Genomic DNA, 22,431 nt, shown 5'->3' on the forward strand with positions numbered 1-22,431 from the left:
AAAATCTAAAATTACCTCTGTATATGTCATGAATGTATGTCTCCAAAATGCTACAAAATCCAGATTCAGCTTCTCATCCGTATGCAGCTAACTCAAAACAACACCCTTTGCTTTCATAGAGTTTAGAGATTTTTTTTTTCTATAAATTGATTTGTCTATACAAAACTGGATTTTCTACAGTAAACCTTTGAAAAATCACTTTATTTTAATAATATTTTGACATATGTCAGTTTAGAGCTGGATATTAAGAACTACCTTTCAGACTTATGTTCCAACATTTTCCTCATGTTTCCTGCTTGTCACCTGTATTATATGATGTCCTTTTGCTTCTAACTGTACAAATCAATACAAAATGGAAAAAAATAAGTCCATAATCCCTTCAGGTTACTTGTTAAAAGTAAAACCCAAATAACAGCACCACATTGGAGCTCATAAGGCAGAGGAAAATCCAGAGAGCAAAGGATTGTCAGGGACATGTTATCTTACTCTAAATCACTGTTGCCTCTAACCTTCTGAAGTAGGTCTGTAAGTTCATCAAAAGCTTCATGAACAAACTATTGATGCTACTGGCTTGGAACACATCTCCAGATGCAGCACAAGTGTTGAAAGTCACTTTGCCTTCCTTCTTGCTTCCTATACTAAATGAAAAAATAAATAAATAAATAAATAAAAAGACAAGAAATATCACAGAATTTAGTCCATTTGTAACTAAATGATTGGAGACTTTCATGGGCTGAATAGAATGACACCTTTGGGATGACTGGGATGCTTCTCTGATTTTGCATAGATTGCATTTCCTGTGTCTAGTACAAGATCCTGGTTCTAGACTGTGTACATGGCCAAATTCCTTCTGTATTCCCCAGTGAATATTGTTACTATTGCACTGTCTGGAAGCTTGTGGGAGCAGACATATCATCTTGGGATACAGAAAAACCCATGTCAGTTGTGTTGGAAGGCACATTTTAAGATGTTAATTATGCCAGGATAACTTTATCCCTTGAACTGACCTAATCATCACAAGTTCTTTATTTACTGAGCTGAAAAAAGCAACAATCTAAAAGCTACGGCAGGAAAAAAAAAAAAAAAAAAAAAAAAAAAAAGAGAGAGAGAGAGAAAAAAAAAGCTAAAAATGCTTCAGTCTCAAGCAATTACCACTATTGTCTTTATGGAAAAAGAGCTGAGAAAAGTTTTCTAAAATTGTCCATGTGCATAAAGGGCATAGTGTAACGTGCTGTCTCTGAGCACTATTCTAAGCCTAGCGTACGTGATAATGGCTGAGAAAATCTACATTCATATTTAGTTTCCATAAAGAAGTCATATAGAAAGAAGAAAGTATCAACCTCTAGTTTACTGTCCTTACACGTACTGATATAAAATATATAATTTGGACTTAACTGCTTTCAATATTATTTAAGGAAGAACTTTATTATTGTTCATGGACAAGAGAGATACAGTTCCAACATAGTTTATCATTTAGTTCGACTCCACAGGTCACTGGAACAAATAATAAACTCCTACACTTTGTTAAATTTGCTTCTTGGCCAATACATCAATGGCTCATTATTCTTTTTGTCCTACGTAAAGCATGAAGAACATTCCAGTGAATGTAACACCACAGTCAATATATTCCACTTTATTAAGTACACATAAATAGATCTAATACCAATAGGATTTTAAGGGATTTGGGGAGGCTGTGCAGATCATCACAGAGATAGAAAAGATTGATAGGACAGCAACATTTTTGATAGCCATCATGTATACTGTCATCATACGCGTGATGCGTGTATCATTACATTCAGCTTTTTTTTTTTTAAAGTTAACAGTTGAATAAAAGTGTTTTCTTCAGAAATTAATGAAACATTCAGCACCTGTGCTAAAAGAACTGACACCGTTTTCAATTCTATTGAATGATATTAAAAAGTTGCTAGCTGTTGGTTAGTGACAAGTTGAACACAAACCTTGGACCTTAGCACTTTAAATTTGCTAAATGTCATACTCAAATTATAATAAAGTCTGAATTTATAAATTATCAATCTAGATGTAAATCTTGTTCCTGGTGACTATTGGTAAATCATGCAGTTACATCAATAGCTGCTCAGTAAAAACAAATGTATTTCTATTACAACTTTATTTCAGCATGTAACTAGATTAATATATATACTTATTTTTAATTTCATGGCAGCAGTTTTTTTTCCTATTATCTTTAAGTATTATTGTGTCTCTCCAAGTCACATATAATTGTTTTGTTTTATTTAAACCATTTTCTGTTTCGATAGAAAATAATATTTCAGTGCTGATTTGAATCCTCTGTAGATACATGTCAAGAATTCCAGTGACATTCTCTACAACCATGTCTTCCAGTCAGTTATCAACTACATCGCTATTCTTTGGTGACACATTGACCCATTCTGACATTGCTCAAGGAAAAGACACAAATGAGAAACCCTGTTATTCAAACTTGCATTTACTGTTTATTCATAGAAGCCATTTTCTCTCATTCATCTGAGCACTCCATGCACGTGTTCATCAAGTGTATCACAAGATGAGTAGCCACAGACAATTCTAGAGTATTTCTGAAAACTATCTGGAATTAACTAGAGGATAACTAGAGCAACAGGCAGGATGATCCCTATAGGATGTGGAAAAGAACTTTGTGTTCATTGTCTTCATGAGAAAGGACTGATCTGTAAGTACTTTGGAGTCTACTTTTATCAGCATCATTGCACTATATATCCTTCTCAATGTTTTTTTAATGACACAAAATTATGTTTTATTATTGAGTGGTTTAGAGTTCCATTTTTTATTTTATTTTTTTCCCTAGGAAAATTTAAATATAGGTATTGATGAAATCTTGAGGCACAGGTGAAGATTTCTTGTAGGTCCCTATAGACCTACGAGACCTTTTTTTTAAGACAGTAAATCCTTCTGAAGTAAGGAGATAAGGAGACACCAGGAAGAATATGAGGTTGTTCTGGCTCATTTGTGTTGCAGAAAGCCTCTTAATTGTTCATTGTCTCAGAACTGGGTTTTATTGACCATTACTAGCTGAGAAACTTAATTTAAATCAAACTCAAGTGTTCTGCCACAAAAGAATGGGCCACACTGATACCAACTAATATGGAGATATGTAATGATTTAACCAATCTGATTGGTTCAATATTCTGAAAGTGAACTTTTTGTAGTAGAGGTTAAAATGCTCCTATCAACAAATAAAACAAAATCATCTGTCTGTTTTTATTGTCAAGGATGCTAAACTTGAACTAATTGGATATCCACGGAGAACTTAAGTTGACTGCCATGAAACACCAACCAGTGCAAATTGTGTTAGTGATTTACAAAGGTGTAACTTTTGTTGTTTTTGTTGATGGAGGAAGCAGCTTGACGTTGATTGAAGGCATAATGGAGCCATGGAGGATTTGACTTGCAGACTTGAACTCAGAAAACCTTTCCACAGAGACTCATTCTTCATTCTTTATCTACTGCCATTTGCATGATAATAAATAAATAAATAAATAATAAAAATGTAATTACCAGCACAAACTCTTAGGCTAAGGACACAGTTTACAAAATCAAGCTAAGCAGTTAGAAGCTTCATGTAACTAAACATTGTGTGTGGAAAGGGCAACAAAGTTCACCTGTCACAGGTATACTTTCTTGCTCTTCTTTCAAAAGATATTCTCAGTTTGCTTCCAGTTGCACCAGTTCATGTGGGAGAATAAAATAACATTTAATTCTCTATTAACATTACTCAATGAGTATTGACATTTTTAACACTGAGTTCAAAGAAAGCCTTCAGAATGAAGAGGTAACACAACAGTTGACTCAAGCAGGTTTATCCTACTCTCAGCTCTTGGAAGATATAGGTGTCAGATGACACCAAGTTGAGTGGTGTAGTCAACATGTTGGAGGGAAGGGATGCCATCCACAGGGACCTCAACAGACTTGGCAGATAGGCCCATGCAAATCTCATAAAATTCAGCAAATCCAAGTGCAAAGTCCTGCACCTGGGTTGGGGCAATCCCAAACATGAATAAAAAATACCATGAGTGGATTGAGAGCAGCCCTGAGGAGAAGGACTTGGGGGTATTTGTGAAAAAAAGACACAGAATGTGGGCCAGCAGAGCACACTTGCATCCCAGAAAGCCAATCATATCCTGGGCTACATCAAAAGAAGTGACCAGCAGGTCAAGGAAGGTGATTATCCCCCTCTACTCCATTCTCATGAGACACCCAACTAGAATACTTTGTTCAGTCTAGATCTCCCAGCATAAGAAAGACATAGACCTGTTAGAGAATGTCCAGAAGATGGCCACAAAGATGATCAGAGGGCTTGAGCACCTGTCCTATGACGACACGCTGAGGGAGATGGGGTTGTTAAGTTTAGAGAAGTGAAGGCTCCAGGGAGACATTTTAGTGCTCTTCCAGTACTTAAAAAGGGTCTACAGGAAAGACAGGAAGGGACTTTATTAGGGAGTGTAATGATAGGACAAGGGGTAATGGTTTTAAGAGAGGGTAGATTTAGATTAGATATTAGGAAGAAATTCTCTACTATGAGTGTGGCGAGGCACAGGGACAGGGTTACCAGAGGAGCTGTGGATGCCTCATCTCTGGAAGTGTTCAAGGCCAGGTTGGATGGGGCTTTGAGCATCGTAACTGATAGCATAAACTGAGGCCAAATCCATAGCTCTGTCTTGGCCTCTGTTCCCTGACCCATGACACTCCATTCAGAGTTTAGTGGCTCAGAAAGCTCATACTCAGAACAACCTGTGGTCCTGTGGTGCTGTTGCCCATGAGTGATAAATGTTAAGGATCAGCCTTTCCCGAGAACAAACAAGGGCTGCATCTCCCCTCTCGGCTTGACTGACAATTATTTATCTAAGAAAAATTCCCTGATTTTCTACTTGAGAGCTTAACATCTTTTTCATGCTTAACTTAGTCATCTTTTAGTCCTAGCTATCTATTATGTACATTACCTGGTTAAAAAAAAAAAAAAAAAAAAGTGTACTCATCCTGTTTCATAAAATTCTGCTTGCAGACTTCGTGCACAAAGGACGATATGCTAATAAAAGTTCCCTAATAGTGGAAAGGTTACAAGGTCACTCAGCAATGAATGTCATGTACAAATTTAAGAATCTGAAAATAAATCATTAACAGAAGTCACCAAAACAATTCCAGATTCCTTTCTGCCTCATCTTCCTGTCAGCTTAAGACAAAGGTGAATCCAAAGTGAGATCTCTTGGGATCTATCACAATAAAAGGCATTTTATCAATTCCTTAGGTAATCTAGAGGCAGAAGAGATTGGAGGCAATGTTTCTCTAAGTCTGCAAGAGATTGTCCTGCTGGGGACTGTTTGTCTTCAGACAGTCTTGATTACAAGCAAGATTAATGCAATGTTGGCCTCAACTGCCAGAGGAGACTGATTTCCCGACTCCAGAACTGTCTTTGCTCAGTTTTGTTTTCCAACCCCACTTCTAAAACACCCCACACCACCCCAAATGGTGCCCAGAAGTATCTGTAAAAACTTCTCTTTACTCTTTCCTGATGTTTCCCATTTCATAGGCACATCATCTAGATAGGTGAGATGAGATGATGAGGTATTCTGCAAAAAAAACATCGCTGTCAACAGAAGTGCTGAGACTCGAGCAAAGATGTGATTCAGGATTTCCTAGCACTACATCAAATAACAGATAGGAGTGGCCAACCAATGATTCACCATGCCCTCCATGGTCAGTCCCTCATGTGTCTTCATAAGGACATAAGGATCACCACTACATTCTCACAGAACATTTTACATGCTCAAGAAATGACTGGGGAGGTGAGATGAGCAGAGTAGGCATCTGTTTTCACAACGAGGAATCTTTCAACAAAGAGAAATCACTTAGCAAATACAAAATATGCTCTTAAATTAAGCACTAGAATAGTGTGGCATATGGAATTATATTCTGATTCAACAGTTATTAAGCATATGAGTAATCTCTCTGCAGTGAATAATAAAGCAATAGAGATTAAATCATCAATGGTCAGTCAATGCATTCAGAGAATTAAGGTAATTGTGAAGCAATATGTTTTTCTGGATTGGTCTTGGATAGCAAGACCCTCACTTGTATGACTAGCTTACCCCATTTGCAAATATACGTCTAAAGAACAGCAATGTATAACATGGTATAACTTTCATATTCTTTTGATCCACCATTTTGATTTACTAATAACTGAACAGTTAACCTTGAAATTCTTTTTATCAGTAATAACTCAGATTTTGAGTACAATATCAAGCTAAGAAAGATTGCCTGAAACATTCTCAGTCTGTTTTTATATCTTTTGTAATGTCCAAAACTGGAAGAAACTTTAAAATCATCTAGCCATTCAGTGTCTTACAGATGCTTTAAAAGAAGCAGAAACACCTGCTTATATCCTCTGTGATCCTAGTAAATGCATTTAAATGTATTTAAGGATATCTAGGACTCTGTGCAATGCTAACAATTTATCAGAAAATTTGTCAAAGAATATGGAGCACTTGTGAATTGTCTTATGTGAAGATTTTGATTTGCTATTGTCCTGATCATTGCACTCCAAAGCTCTCCTCATATAAAACCAAAAAGTGGGCAATAGATACCTGTTGAATAGGTGGATGAAATGTCAGTTCTAGGAGGAGACATAGGGCATGTTATTTACTTTCTGACTCCATACCTTTTATTAAAACAGAAACTGATAAATGTTCTGTACCCATAAAATGTCTGTGAGAGGGCATGTAGATGCATGGGCCTTGTTACAGATTAGGGAACACTGAATCAGGAGAAACCCTTTCAGGCATATTTCAGGAACACTATTAGGACAATAAACACAATCACACTTTCACTAACTTTGCAAAGTCATAGTAAATCAGCTATTCTCTAATTGATTTATATTAGTAGAAGCCCATCTTTACCTACACTGAGCTTTCTCAGTCCTTTCTCTCTTCAATATTTCTAGTTTTACTGGGAATATTTCTGTCCTAGAACAGGTTCCTTCAAGTGAAAAAGATTAAAATCTACAAATGCCTAACTTTAGTGTTTCAGGAAGAATTTAGTTTTTGTTTGTTTGTTTGTTTGTTTTAAAGTTCATATATTTCAGTCATGGTTAGATGCTATAGGAACGTGTTAATGTTCAACTTCCTTTTCAGAAGTGATTCAATGTCTAGGAGCACTATCACCTTTAGAAGAGTTTATTTAATGTTTATACAAGCACACAAACATCTATATATTTTTTGAGCATGTGGGAATTTTTATGAGTCAGTTTTATGCTACTCAAAATTTTCAAAAGTATCAGCATCATGAATTAGTGTATTGCAGATTTATAAGAATTTTGCAAGGAAATTCTGAGTTTCACTAAATGATACCTATTATTTAGTATGGACAAAAAGATGTTTGTCCTTTTCATGACTTGAGGGATTAAAGGGGAAAAAAAAAAGACAAAAATAAAACACAAAAAACAAAAAACAGTGCTTAGATGCTGGCAAACTAGTGCTGGAGAGCTTATCTCATACAACCCAATCAATTCATAGGAGTGATTCTCTGGATAACAGTCATCTTTTCTGTTACTTGGCAGAACAACAAAAGAATGGGATAGACCTGTGTACTTTTATACTTGATCCGTAGAGAGAGAGATGGAACTTATTATGGAACTAAATAGATGAGCACTGAACGAAAAAAAAAAAAACAAATTTTACTACCCATCTAGTAATTATCTTGTAATCTAAAAGGAGTTATTCCCTCCTCCAAAAATAACTTCAAAAGGTCACCAAGATATACAGCACAGGAGCAGAGCATAATCATAGAATGGTTCTCTCCCATTCTTTGCTTCAATGGAGCTCTAATGTGCTTCAAGTCAAGCCCTGGACTGGTCAGCGCTGAGGCTGAAGTTTCATGCTGTTTCAGCGCACATCTGGTCGTTGGCAACTTCTCCATGTATGTCCAAAAGAATGCAAATTACTGCCAGCTGTGATATGCACTCTTGTCTGTTTGAAACAAGAGGGTGGCATCAGCTGTCCTGTGTAGTCATCAATATGCCATCGTAAACTAGTGGATTGATGTTGATGCAGATCAGCCCCAAACAAGATATGGATGATTTCACATTCCAGTGCCTTTCCATACTGTCTGTACACACAAGACAGTTATGTCCTAAATTAGCAAATCCAATTTCTTGCTGTCTTGGGGACATCACTCTGTTTAGCCCCTTTCACAATTAATTGTCTCTTATTTGAAATAACTCCTTGATCTAAAATTGTGCAATTGCTCTTTCTCAGCCCTCAAAGCACAGTCGCTTGATTTTGCTACTTAACAGATGAAAAAAAAAAAGGTCTCTTTTGAAGAATGTCACAGAGAAAGCAGACAGGAAACATGTTTGTAGAATTAACTCCATGATCCAGTCCATGCCTATCAGACACTGCAACCCTCCTGCAATTACATTGTCATAAATCTGATGGGAGCCAAAAGCTTCCATAAAAAAATAAAAAGAGAAATGAGACACACAAACCAGACTCCTCTGTCGAGTTGTGTCCGCAGACTCTAAACTGTTTGGAAGCAAAAGCACAGGATGAGACACAGCCACCACTTATCATAGTGAGATCAGAGATCCTCGGTGGGGTCACTGGTCCAATTTCTAAAATTCTGCTCTCTGCTTTGTGAACTTGTATCAGCAGTGTTTTCTCTATTCTGCTCTGAACTTGACATGTAAATTTTCAACTAGTGTTTTCTTTCTATTTTTTTCCAGAAGCCGTACTGCATCAGAGACATCACCTAATTTTATCAAGTGCCTATAGGTCAGGGATCTGGCACGTGTCATTTCATCTCTGAGAGGATATTTCCAGTAAATGGGGTTTTCAGTTTATGCTTAAGAATGGATGTTGAGATGACTCAAAAACTTCATGGTAAATTGCAACTGAACTTTAAAAATTTAATTTGGCAAGGATTCTGCATGTTCAGTGTTTTATAGTATGAAAATCAGTAGCTGTCTGAAGAGGTGATCAGAAATTCTTCAGTAAGGAAAGGTCAAGGAATATAGCTAAAGCTACTTTTGTAAATACATTGGAACATAACTAGTCTCAGACAGAGCTGGTAAGTTTTGTCTTCTGTATGAAACTAGAACTGGAGCAATATTTGTTGTGCATATTGGCAGTAATAAACAGGTTTTTCTATGAAAAGAATTAGCTCTGTTCACTTCAGGACAGGAGGTCAGGATATCTAGAGGATGATCGGAGTTTTGCATAGCTCACCCTGTGTGATTCTGGTCATATCCTTTAATCACCGCCTCTCACCATTAAAAAGTATTATATGCAAAACTGTTGTAAAGTTTAATTCATTGCTTGTAAATGCTTTGAAATAAGCAAAAATACATTTTTTTAGGTTTTTTTTAGAAATCAACTTTTCCTCCCAGTATTTTAAATTAAAACCAAAGGTATAAAAGGCCACTACAATGAGCAATTATAATCTTTTGCTTATCAAACACTTGTTGATCCCTGAATCCTACAATTGAATTTGAAGTTTGATCATATGCAATGTGTTTTGGTCCTAGTTCAATTAAATGCGCATGAGCCCATTTTAGCATGAATTCTATAATGATTGCCCATGTGCTTAAAGCAAGCATTTTCTCACTTTGTGGATTGAAGTCAAATTACTGGGAAAACACTGAATTTTAAATCTGTAATCACATTATTTGTAAGAGAAATTCATAGTGCTCATAAGTGGTGGAAAATCTGCTATATCATCTGATGACCACTCATTGTACTACAAAAATATTTAATTCCTGTTAACATAAGTAAGCAAAACAATTTCCTAATAATATCCAGTTTAGTTTCTACTTCTAACCTCTGGAAGGTGGTCTCATATGGCACATTCCAATGAGGACTTCATGTAAGATCATCAGCCATGGTCTGTCTCCTCACAGGGCAGAGGAGGGGCCAAGCCTTCATTCACACTCCCAACTATATCAGCTTGAAGAATTAAAGATAATGCTCTTCCATTTAAAGTATTATTTTTATACAAGTCAACATATTTATCTTTTAAAAGAGAGAAAGAGAGAGGGAGAGAGAGAGAGAGAGAGATTGTAACATCTGTCTTTATTTCACATTCTGAAGCCTCTAGAGAGCTTGCAAAACATTCATTTCAGACATTGCTTAAACTGGTATCTGACAGCCAAACTGGTTATGCACCAAACAACCTGTGTTTTTAATTCCCCTAATCTGGGGGACATAAAAAATATTTTGATATCCAGTGCAGATTTCGGGAAGAAAAAAATACAGTACATTTAAGCTTCCCTTTCTACATTGTTTACTAAATATAGTATAAGAAAAGCAATAATATGCTGTGGAAAGTTCTACTATAATGTAACGTGCATTTATAAACTGGGAGCAAAAAATCACTCATCTAAAATGATTTCTCTCAAGGAGTAAGCAATTTTGGCCTCCTGGGTACACACTGTAGGCCAAGTTGTCTCTTCAAACAGTCCACCAAACTCTGTAAGGAAAGGGAGCAGGCTTGAACTCTGCTCTTTGTAGGCATGTCAGAATAGGTGTCTTCACCTATTCTAGATCCAGCACACTGTGAAAGCCCTTGTGAATGCAATGAAATTCACCAGACTCAATAAAACTGTAAATGAAAAAAATATTATTAAAGAACAAAATAACACAGCTTTCTTTCTCCATAGGACTACTGTTTTAAATCCACAGTCTGTGACCAGACAAATGCAGTTTTACAGTCTTATCAGCAAGTCTTCAGTGTACTAGAACCCATAGTGTCTGCAGTGAAACTATGTAAACGCTGTAAGTGGTTGTTCTTCTAGCAATCACATACATCCCTCTAGAAGGTAAAATGTTGTATGCTAAAAATAAAGCAGCAAAAAACAGTAAATAAATGCAAAATAATTTGACTTTACAATAAAGAATAATCGTAGTTTATAATAACTAATGCTTGCAAGCTCATGTTTGTAACAATATTTGCAAGTGGAAAGGTATGGAGCTGGAAGATTGCAGTTAAGAGATCAGTAGTGGTGCTGCATGAGGGATGCTGAACTCTGTAGAGAGATGCATTCTGCTAGTCATCAAAAGCCTGCAAAGTAAAATATTAAACATTTTGCCTGTTCTAGAAAGCTGCTGAATCCTTGTCCCACCCAGAGGAAAGGTGAGGACTCTCTGCTGAAGCATAGGAGTCAGGGGTCCTGCAACTGGTAGTTGCCCAACACTTTTAGGAATAAAAGGCTTATTTCTAAGCAAGGAGAAGGACTGTTCTTCTACTTATGGAAATTCTTTTCCCTTTATTTGAACATGAAATACTTATCAGAAAACTCATATAATAAAACCTAAAACAGTCCCTATCTGTCTGTGCTATTTCTAAATCCTGAACTTCTTACATTGGTGCAATTAGGCTCTACTAAACGAGGGGTTAGCTTGACATAATATGTGTATAACAATCAAGTTAACCTCAAGTAAATATTCCATCTGTATCTTAATATTCTAGCTAATTGTACAATCCCAGTATTCAGCTATAGATGTCTAAAATCTTGTGTTAGTGAAATACAACATTTCAGTGAATAACTTGCCAGGAAGAATTGAACTATGGTACAATCTGAGAAATACAATTTGAAATAAGGAAATGAGCAATCCCATAGCAAAACAGGTAACTTAATTAAAAAAAAAAATGTTGTCATTCATGCAATGCTTATCTTGATAACCAGAACTAGAAAATGAAACATCAGGATTTCTGCTGTCATACAACGTTACTGGTTTTTAAAATGTTAAAATAACTACATGTTTTGCGGACTGCAGACAGAAAAATCTTTATAATTGTTACCAAGCATTTACTATGCCGTTCAAAACTTTTTACATGAAGCATAGTATATCTCACCATCTTTCCCATACTGTGGGGAATTTCATACAAACAGCCCTAATATGGAGTGTTTTAAGGTCCTTTACAGTCACCAGAACAGGATACCTATTACCACGGACTGGACTGTGATGTTAAATCTCCTATGAGGTCTTTGTATAAAGTTTCTTAGAAGCTGTTCTGAGGTTACAGCAAGAATTTGGTTAAATGGAGGTTTTCAGTGAAAGTTTAATATCCTTGGAAAAATGCATAGAGCCAGAACATGTTTTTTGTTTGTTTGCTTGTTTTGTTTGTTTGTTTGTTTGTTTTTGAAGGAATAGAATAGTGAATTTTGCAGAAATCTGTATATGAGTAATTCCTAACATTATATTTCTCAAAGAAAATATCTTTTTTATTTTATTTATTTATTTATTTTTAATGCGGCAGCATTTTCTTTCCTCTAAAGTAAAAGATACAATGGTTATAATACAGTGATAGAAATATGTAAGCATGTTGCAAGGCAGTAAATCAGAGCAGGCAACACAAAGACAAGTGATTCCTTGGACAGTGGGACATAGTGCTCTAAAAAATCAGCACTACCCGCCTCCTGGCAATGTACGTCCCCTCTGCAACGTGTCACAGCAGCTGGAGACTTCTTAGTGATTTTCAGCATGCACAGAAAATTGAGACATTCGCGGTTCCTCCTAAAATGTCCATGTGCATTTGCAACAAGGACCTGGCTCAAGAGTCAGGGAACGCTTTTATGATGGTTTCATAGGCAGGAGGAGGGGTTTGTGTGGAGTGGCAGATGCGGAGGCTGTTGTTAGACCAGTGGAATTCGGGTCGACTTAAGCTGTTGGTGGTGCTTCCCACAAAGGTTGTGGTCGTGTTGGTGGGAGTGAGGGTGATCAGCTGACTGTTCGTCTCCACAGGGAGGGGAGGGCACTGCAAAAAAGGGTGGAAGGTGGACCCACGGAAGCTTGACTTCCTGGGGAAAGAGTTGGCTTGCTCCAAGGAGGCTTGCCGCTGGAAGGTGAGGCTGGCCAGGCTGAGGTTGCTCCGACGTTCACAGCTGCTGTTACGGTAAAATCCAGTCCTGCCAGTAGTTTGGCTGTGGGAGGCAGGTCTGGACCGACGGCTGAAAGCTGAGGAGCTCCCCTGGGAAATGTGGGCACTAGCTCTGCGACGGGACAAGCAAGTGAACAAGGCCCAGATGACCCCTCCAATCACCAGACCGATCACCATGGACACTGTGAAGGCTATTGTTATCTGTTCTGAAATACAGCAAAAATACACAGCAGAGTTAATTCATCAGTCCTGAAGAATATCCCTGCTTGAAGATGATTTGAACATGGCAGCCTCCTTAAAAGATGAGCACACTCTAAGATTTTTGTGTGTAAGACATGAGTCTTACAGCATAAACACAGCAATTCATACTGTTATAGTATGATAAAATCATAGAATGTCTTGGGTTGCAAGGGACATTATAGATCATCTAGTTCCAACACCCCTGCCATAGGCAGGGATGCCACCCACTAGATCAGGTTGCTCAGGGCCTCATCCAACCTGGCCTTGAACACCTCCAGGGATGAGGCATCCACAGCTTCTCTGGGCAACCTGAGCCAGTGCCCCACCACCCTTATTGTGAAGAATTTCCTCCTAAACTGTAATCTAAATCTCCCCTCTTTTAGTTTAAGACCATTTCCCCTTGTCCTGTCATTACATGACTGAGCAAAAAGTTGCTCTTCATCTTTTTTATAATCCCCTTTTAAGTATTGAAAAGCTGCAATACGATCACCCTGGAGCCTTCTCTTCTCTGGGCTGAACAGCCACATGTCTCTGTGCCTTTCTTCATAAGAGAGGTGCTCCAACCCTCTGATCAACTTCATGGCCCTCCCCTGAGCTTTTTCTAAGAGATCAACATCCTTCTTGTGCTGTGCTATATTTTTTTTTTCTTTAATTTGCTTAATTCAACAACATCCAGAAAGTAGACTGCACTTCCTACCAGTCCCTGGTATGATGCAAAGATTTTAGTCTATCCCAGAAATGGCCACCCACTAGCACCAAGGTGTGCTGTAAAACCGCCAAACATTTGCTTCTGTGAACACTACAAAGTATGGATTAATGAAGACTCGAGGACTTTTTAATAGATATTTATATTCTACATGTACGTGTTTGCTAACTCACCTATTACAACTGAGATGTAGCTTCTGCCATGTTCTTAATGGATTAAGCCTTGTATTTATTACAACATGAGAACACGTCCCAGCCTTTTACTGCTGAGTAAAAGACACTTTAAATCCTCTTAGTAATTAATGTGAATTACCATATCCTAAATGATTTAGGTCAGAGATAACCATTAGTAATAGTAAGTCCCTTACATATTTCCCATCCCCCACAACTAATTTGAAGATGCATTAATCTGCCATTAGGAAAAGTATATTTCTAGCTCTTTTATACCTGTTTTCTAGCACTAAGAGATCAGAAAATGAAAAAAAAAAAAAAAAAGAGCATGACTAGGGTCGTTTTTTCCCCCACGTGGTATCACCGGGTAGAAGAATAAGAATTTTTCCTCATATATTTCTAAGAATAGGTTAGTTGCTTCAGAAAACTTGTCATTTACAACTCAGCACCAGCTTTTTTTGGCGTACTAAAAAATTTAGACATATATTTTTGATCATGGATGGGTCTTGAAATGAATGCAAAACCTTTATATATTCCCTAAAAATACAAATAGGGGTTGGATCACAAACAAGATGAAACTATGCGTTGACTACCAGTGGAGCAAAGAGGAAACGAGTGAAAAAGAGCCATGGAAAGATTTGAAACATTTATTCTGTTTGTGGTATTGTCTCTGTTATGTTATGATGTTTGTGAAACATTCCTGTTAAAAAGGAAATTGGAAAGGAGTAAGGAAAGGAATTCCTTATGTACCTTCTTTCTTCTTTCACCCTTCAGTGAAGGGTTTTAGACAGAATAACATTATCACATATTATTGACATCATTGTGAATCTCCTACCCAAGTTTATTCACTCTGTATTTTTCATGAAAGATATGAAGTTTCAGGATGCCCAGAAAATTTAAGTTCTAATTAAACCACTGGCATTTTGGATGCCTATAGAATCCTATTGTTGCTGGTGTCTGACCACTAGACTTTGCAAAAGGCAGAATAAAGTAAAGGCTGGGGGCATAAAGCATTGGGTATTGTTGCAGAGCACAGCTCGCTGTTAGGAACACTTTATTGTCCCTCAGATCAGAGGTGGACCAGACTTGACCCAAAATACAATTTTTTTTCTTTAATCCCTCATTTTTTACAACTAAGAAACTCTTGATTGGGTATTCTGCAGGCAAAGGTCAATTGTCTGGTCTGCTTTTTGCAGGAACCCACAGGCAGCAGCATCCTGCACTACAACTCCGGACCACAGATCAGAGCCCCATCACCATCAGCAGCCTTCTGATAAATGCATAATGATTCTGCCCTTTATAAAAACATCTTCAGAGACACAGCAGGCCTTACTGTGCCACTTTTTTTTTTTTTTTTTTGGTCAGGAGCAGGCTATTATGATGTTTTAATGTGTCTAACACCTTCTGTTACTGCAAATTCCTCCTCATACCGGGAGGAAGAGAGAGACAGATTTTGGTGGCCTCCAGTGAGGAGAGCCCAGGAGTTGTCCTAATGACAGCACTTTGCAAGGGCCTGAGCTGCTGTATGAATGCCCCTACTTCCATCCTTCTATGGCCATGAGAAAGTAGAGCAAGAGCTAATCCTTTCTTAGGTTGATTTATTTCACACCTTAGCTAGAATGCTAGGTACATTGTTATATTTTGAGACTGCCAAGGAATCTCCCAGGCACAGGGGGCTGTGCTCCTTCCAAGTATCCCCGCTCCTGCTTGGTATCTTGACTCCAGCAGGGAGGAAAAGAAGGGGCCCTCTATGGGACTCACCATCCTCCAGTGTAAGCAGAAGCGCAGCAAGCTACACCAGCATACCTGACTCTGGGGCTGCTGTGCACCATGGTGAGAATTTGTCTCTGCATCCCTCTAGGCATAATTTTCACCACCTGCACGATCAAATTGGCATTTCACACTGTTAAAAGCAGATGAGGGAATTGACAAAAGTATTGAGTGTAGCTCTTCAGTCCTTCCCACGTGTTCTTCCCCTGTGCTGGTGGTACAGCACAAACAATTATCCCTTTTCATAATGTCTTCATTTACTTTAACTTCTTTGATTCTTTTATTTTTCTACCTCTGTATTTGAATGCAAAAATAGAGGGTCAAATTATTCCCTGGGAAAACTCAGCTGGGTTGACACTGATTATTGCAGTCCCCATGCAGTACCCCATATGCTCTCATTTCAGTTTGTACCTACATTTAATCCTTCTGGCTCCTATTATAGAAATATCACTAGACCCATGGGTTACAGGCACTTTATTCTTTCTATTCCCAGACTCTCCCTGACATCAGTGGGAACTGTGGGGGCACACTAATAAGCCAAACTTACTTTTTGTTGACTCCCTGCAGAGGACGAATTTCACTGAAATGTAATTCAGGTCTAAAAACTTACACTGAAGAATTGTAAATCTATGCCCATTGATTTCCTCTTTAGAACGTCCAGTGATCACAGCCCTGAGGTGCATTGGAGAAAATACTACAAAACAGAGGAAAAGATCAAAGGCAGGGAGGGACTTGCTGCACCTGGGATTTTGAGGGGAACAGCTGGCTTCCACAGAGTTGTTTTTCTCTTCCTTAATCGGGGCAGTGCCAGGACAGAACCAGTCTTTCAAGAAAGTCAGAGCAATACTACCAGGATGTATCTCCGAGGGAGCCATTATAATACCCTATAGTTTGCTGAGAGCTGTGCAAGTCATTCTGTCCCCTTCTTTTTAGAAGAAAAGGGAGGAAAAAAAAAAAGGGATGAGGTAGGAATGCTGACAATAACTCCTTTGGTGCTGGTCCCCTAAATATGTTTTGATCTGTATGTTTCTCAGGCTGCTCACACTTTCCACTTTATTTGCTTATGTTACAATTGAAAAAATTGGGTACATCATCTCACCAATTTTACCAACTCTGACCCCTAACACCTGACCCCTAACACTAGCTGAAGTGAAGAATAAAGATATATATAGTTTTTTTAACAATAAGAAAGGACAGACTTTAAGGTACAAAGCCAGAAATAAAAGGATAAAAAGAAATAAACATAACACAAGCCTGCTGCATGTTTAACAATTGAATATCTGAGCTACATCACTTTTCTTATCTGTGGTCCTTCCAATATGTCCATGTCAAAAGGTGGAAGGTTTGGAACCCACAGTCTCCCATGTCTCCTAGAGGTTACCCCTAGATCTGAATGCCAAGCTAGCATGTGTCCATCAGCCCAACTTTTGTCCACATTGGGCAATTCCTGAATTCTTTCTGTTCTCTCCTCATGAATTTCTACATGCAGAATCAAAGGGAGTACTACAGATTTGCAAGGCTTTTTTTTTTTTTTCTTCTCTCTCTCTATATATTTTTTTTCTTTTTCTTTTTCTATACAATGCAAGGTTTTTCTATGCAAAGTTTTTTCTTGGTTGTTGTAGCTGGCTTTAAGCCTTTTATAAAATTCCATGACCTGTATGTATGAAGTGTTAGTATACATCCTATGAAGTTGATAGTCTTTAACACTCTGTAGAACCACACAGAAGAAATTTGGACATGTTATTAGTAAAGACGATAGACTGGCTGATAAGGTGCTTTTCCTAGTTATGGCCCTGAAATAAGTTCTTTCCATCCAATTTGGGCATCAGTAGCAAGGCCAGCCAAAGAGGGCTTATACTAATCTGTAAATCTTCTGAGAAGGTATACCTTGGGGTATACTTCATCAAAAATTAACATAATCTCTACTTTGACTTGTCAGTCCCTGGATCAGCCAAACTCTTCAGGAAATAGATTTTCTTTTCATGATGGAGGATCCTGCCTCTATCATGGAGCTTAACAGGATCCTTGCATATGTACTCAGGTCAATATCTTATTTCTGTGAGGCTTTCATTTTCCTTTCATTTTCATGAACCACAACAGATAGCAAGACATCCCTTTGAATTTAAAACACATTTGCATTGAGGATTCATTCAAATTTCACTCTGGATTTTGCTCCACTAAAATGTAAGAATTTTCCCAAGGAAAATTTTCTCTTGTCATTATCTCTGGCTGTATAAAGGCTGGAGCAACATGCTGCTCCCTGAACTCAGGAAATCCTCTGGACCTGCATATTTCCTATAGCCTTATTATGACCAATTAGCCAGTGTGAAAAGTTAAGGCAGACACAAGATTTTCCTTACCCTGCAAGGAAATACACATTTGCAAGTTTTTCAACTGGACAAGTACATGAAGGGTTAAGTAGTATCTTTCAAAATCATGAAAGCAGCAACTTCAGTGAGAGCTTCCAAGGGTAAGAATCATTGGGGAGGGGGGGCGGGGGGGGGAGCAAAAGGTATTGAATGTAGGTAGCAGAGAGATAGAAACCATTTAGCCAGGCTGTGTATGTATGACTTGAATCTGAACTGCATCATTGCCAATAATAACTAATAAAGAACCAGCCAGCCTTCCTAGCATCTGTTCTGCTCATGCTATTGCTAAGCACAAGGATGTAGAAAACACCCCTACAATGAGATGATGCCTACACATTTGATGTATAGTAGATGTCTAGTAGATCATTAATTTCTAGTAGACGACTTACAAATATTGTAATCTACTTTATGTTTCGGGGCTATTAATATTTTGATGTTGTTGTTGCTTTATTAAAGCTGAAATAATTAAGTAGATTTATCTTAAAGTTATGATACCTGGTAAGGTAGTTTGTCAGTCAAGTATGGCATTGTTCTGCATCCAAACTCAGGTTTTTATAGAGATGCTTTACTCATATTATGTTAGTGCAAGATCCTTTCTATTTACTTCAGCAACTGAGAGTAGTTTTCCCATTTGCTTTTTCTTCCACCTACTTAAAACTAGGATGAGGCATTTTATACATGACATGCAAACTTTATTTTATGGGGACACCAGCAAGTTTGTTTACAGAACACATCACATACAAGCTGCTTGATTTCAACTCTATAAGAAATTATAGAATCATAGAATGGCTTGGGTTGGAAGGGACCTCATCTAGGGATCATCTAGTTCCAACACCCCCAACATGGTCAGGGATGCCACCCACTAGATCAAGTTATCCAGGGCCCCAGCCAACCTGGCCTTAAACACCTTTAGGGACAGAGCATCCACAACCGCTCTGGGAAACCTGGTCCAGTACCTTACTGGTACACAGAGGGTGCTCTGAGTAAAGAATTTCTTCCTGATATCTAACCTAAATTTCTCCTCTTTTAGTTTAAAACCATTCCCCTTTGTCCTATCACTATCTGCCTGTGTAAAAAAAAATCACTCTCCATCTTTTCTATAAGCCCCCTTTAAGTACCGAAAGACCACAGTGAGGTCTCCCCAGAGCTCTCTCTTTTCCAAGCTGAACATCCCCAGCTCTCTCAGCTTGTCTTCACAGAAGAGGTGCCCCAGCTCTCTGATCAACTTTGTGGCCCTCCTCTGGACCCGCTCTAACAGGTCCACATCCTTCTTGTGCTGGGGGCCCCAGACCTGGATGTAATACTCCAAGAGAGGCCTCACAAGACGCAGAGCAGAGGGGGACAATCCCCTTCTTCAACCTGCTGGCCACTCTGTTGATGCAGTGACATGAGATGCCTGACTGCCATTGAAGAATGGCAAGAGGCAAAGAATTAGTTGAGCACCTCAGCCTCCTCCATGTCTGTTGTTACCAGTACTCCCTTCTCATTTATCTGAAGGGGTACGCTCTCCTTGGCCTTTCTTTTTTGACCCATGTAACTATAGAATTCTTTCCTGTTATTCTTTGAATCCCTCATCAATTTTAGTTCCTTCTGTGCCTTGGTTTTCCTGATCCCATCTCTGCACATCCAGACACCATCCCTGTACTCTTCCCAGGCCACATGTCCCTGCTTCCACTGCCTGTGCATTTCCTTCTTGTACCTCAGTTTGACCAGCAGGTCCCTGCTCAGCCATCCCGGGTTCCTGTCCTCCCTGCCCACTTTCTTATGCAGGGGAATGGAGAGTTCTTGTGCTCTAAGAAAAGCATCCTTAAAGAGTTACTAGCTCTTACCAGTTCCCCTGTCTGTAAGGACAGTGTCTGGGGGGATCTCATCCGCTATTCCTAAAGCATCTGGAAGTTCTCTCTTTAGAACTTGTGGGCGCTGACTTTGCTCTTTGCCAGGTATATATTCCTTGAGATCAAAAATTCAACCAGGGTGTAGGTGCTGCAGTCTAGACAGCCGCCAGTCTTAAACTCTTTCATGACTTTATTTGCACTGGTGAGCACTGGGTCCAGTAACACTTCTCCTCTGATCAGTTTGTCAATTCCTGGCCCAGGAAGCTATCCTCAACGCACTCCAGGAGTCTCCTGGATTGCCTGCAGCCTCCTGCGCTGCTTTCCCAGCAGACATCCAGGTGGCTGAAATCCCCCATCAGGATGAGAGCGTGTGAGTATGGTGCTTCTTGTAGCTGAAGCAGGAAGGCCTCAGCAACAGGGTTCCTTTGATCAGGCAGCCTGTAATAGACCCCAACCACATGGTATCCTTTATTGGTCCAGTCCTTAACTTTTACCCTTAGGCTCTCAACCTGTTTGTGGTTGTTTCTGAGGTAGCTCTTTGCAATCTATCCACTCCTTAACATAGGGGGAAACATCCTTATCTCTCATTTCCTCTCTGTTATGAAAAGTTTGTAGACCTCAATTACAGTGCTGCAGTTGTGTGATTTGTCCCACCACATTTCTGTGACACCAATTAGGTCACAGTTTCGTGAGCACACTGTGGTTTCTAACTCCTCCTGCTCATTTTCCATGCTGCGTGCATTGGTATAGAGACACTTCAGCTGAGTTAATGGCCGCATCACCTTTTTAGAAGAGCCCTCCCTAATTCTTCTGGGACAATTCACAGGTATTTTCTTGTTGCTTCGTAAAGTGTCAATGTTTCTCGGTTCTTCTCTGTCCCTCAGAAGTGACAGAGAAGTGACAAACATGAAAAGTATCAGAACATACTACCATATTGTATGGTGGAAATGAGATATTTTTATATTCTCCATCCAAACAGGAGAATTCTAAATTTTGTTCCATTTTAATTCTTTCCATCTCACATTTTTATTAACTTTCCTTTATGCCATGCCACATGCCAGTGACTCAAAACTTGTCCAAATAATTAAGCAGTCGTTCCCCTACATGCACACATGCTTACACACACATGCACTGCCTTGTCCCTGAGGTGAAAGACCTTGACAACTGGCAGAGACTTTGATGTCAGACATGGAGAAATCCAGCTCAGCTTTTGTCTCACCCTATGTTTTTTTTCCCAAATGAACACTTAGTGACAAAAAATGGTATAAAAACTTACAAATCAGAATGGGAATACATTCCTGACCATTGCACAGCTTAGCGTTGAGCACCAGCTAGTGTATTTAGGTATGAATTGCACTTACTTATGAATGACAAATTTAGTAACCTGACTAGTAAGAATGGTTGAGATACTGTTTTACTGGAGTCTTGGTGACTTTTGATGTGAAGTTCATCACAGTCAACAGTGCATGTTTGTAACTTAGCCCAGTTGGTGCAAAACCAAACAGCAGTAGCCAAGATCTGTCAAAATTTTAACAAACTCATAGAATCTTCCTGCAGCTATAGCAAATCACAGAATCATAGAATGACTTAGGTTGGAAGGGACCTTAGAGATCATCTAGTTCCAGCCCCCCTGCCACAGGTAGACACCTCCCACTAGATCAGGTTGCTCAAAGTCCCATCCAACCTGGTCTTGAACACCTCCAGGGATGGGGCTTTCACAGCTTCTCCGGGCAACCTGTGCCAGTGTCTCAACGCCCTCTGAGTAAAGAACTTCCCCCTAAAATAAAATCTAAACCACACCTCCCTTAGTTTAAAACCATTCCCTTTTGTCCTATCACTAGCTGCCTATGTAAAAAGTCACTCTCCATCTTTTTTTGTAAGCCCCCTTTAAATGTGCAGGTGTAAGCTGGAGAGGCTGCAGCTATTCCTCCTCATGCATCCCAAGCATTGAGTGTGGAAAGGGAGAATACCCTACACCCAAAGAGCCACCATTTTTTCCCAGCACAGAAGATCTCAACTGATTTGAAGTACCGAAGATTTTATACTGGCTCTAGGAACTCCAAGAAAATTCAACTTGAGGCTGGGGCTGGCAGTAGAAACCGACTCTTGTGCTGCTGTTGTCACGCTGAGTTCAGAAAAAAAAAATTTCTCTGTAACTGACAAGTGTTGACATTACTATCTTCCTGATCGTTGTCACTAATTGTATTAGCAAACCAGCCTCTCATTAATCATTTGTAGGCAGCCCATGATTCAGCTGGGTGGGCGAATCACTTGCTTTGTGAAAGCAGCCAGCTGTGATCTTAGTCATGGCAAATGTTAAGAAAGGTCACACAGCACATGTGAAAAGAGGGAGAGGAATTGTCTACAGCACAAGGTGATTCAGGTAACTGTGACATCCAGAAAGCAACCAGATGAAGATAGTGAGGTCTAGAAAACAG

The 22,431-nt window shown here is 38.9% G+C and overlaps 1 protein-coding gene across 1 annotated transcript in view; it reads right to left on the reverse strand.

The window, feature by feature from the left end:
• Nucleotides 1–2,821: 2,821 nt before the first annotated feature.
• MYCT1 (MYC target 1) overlaps nt 2,822–22,431 on the reverse strand; it is a 33,795-nt gene continuing 14,185 nt past the window's right edge. The window contains exon 2 of the mRNA XM_040551378.1: nt 2,822–13,109. Within this exon, the coding sequence (XP_040407312.1) occupies nt 12,577–13,109 (533 nt within the window). The 3' untranslated portion in view covers nt 2,822–12,576. The remainder of the gene's footprint in view (nt 13,110–22,431) is intronic.

Source organism: Cygnus olor, chromosome 3 (assembly GCF_009769625.2).
Source record: "Cygnus olor isolate bCygOlo1 chromosome 3, bCygOlo1.pri.v2, whole genome shotgun sequence".
NCBI classification, from domain to species: Eukaryota; Metazoa; Chordata; class Aves; order Anseriformes; family Anatidae; genus Cygnus; species Cygnus olor.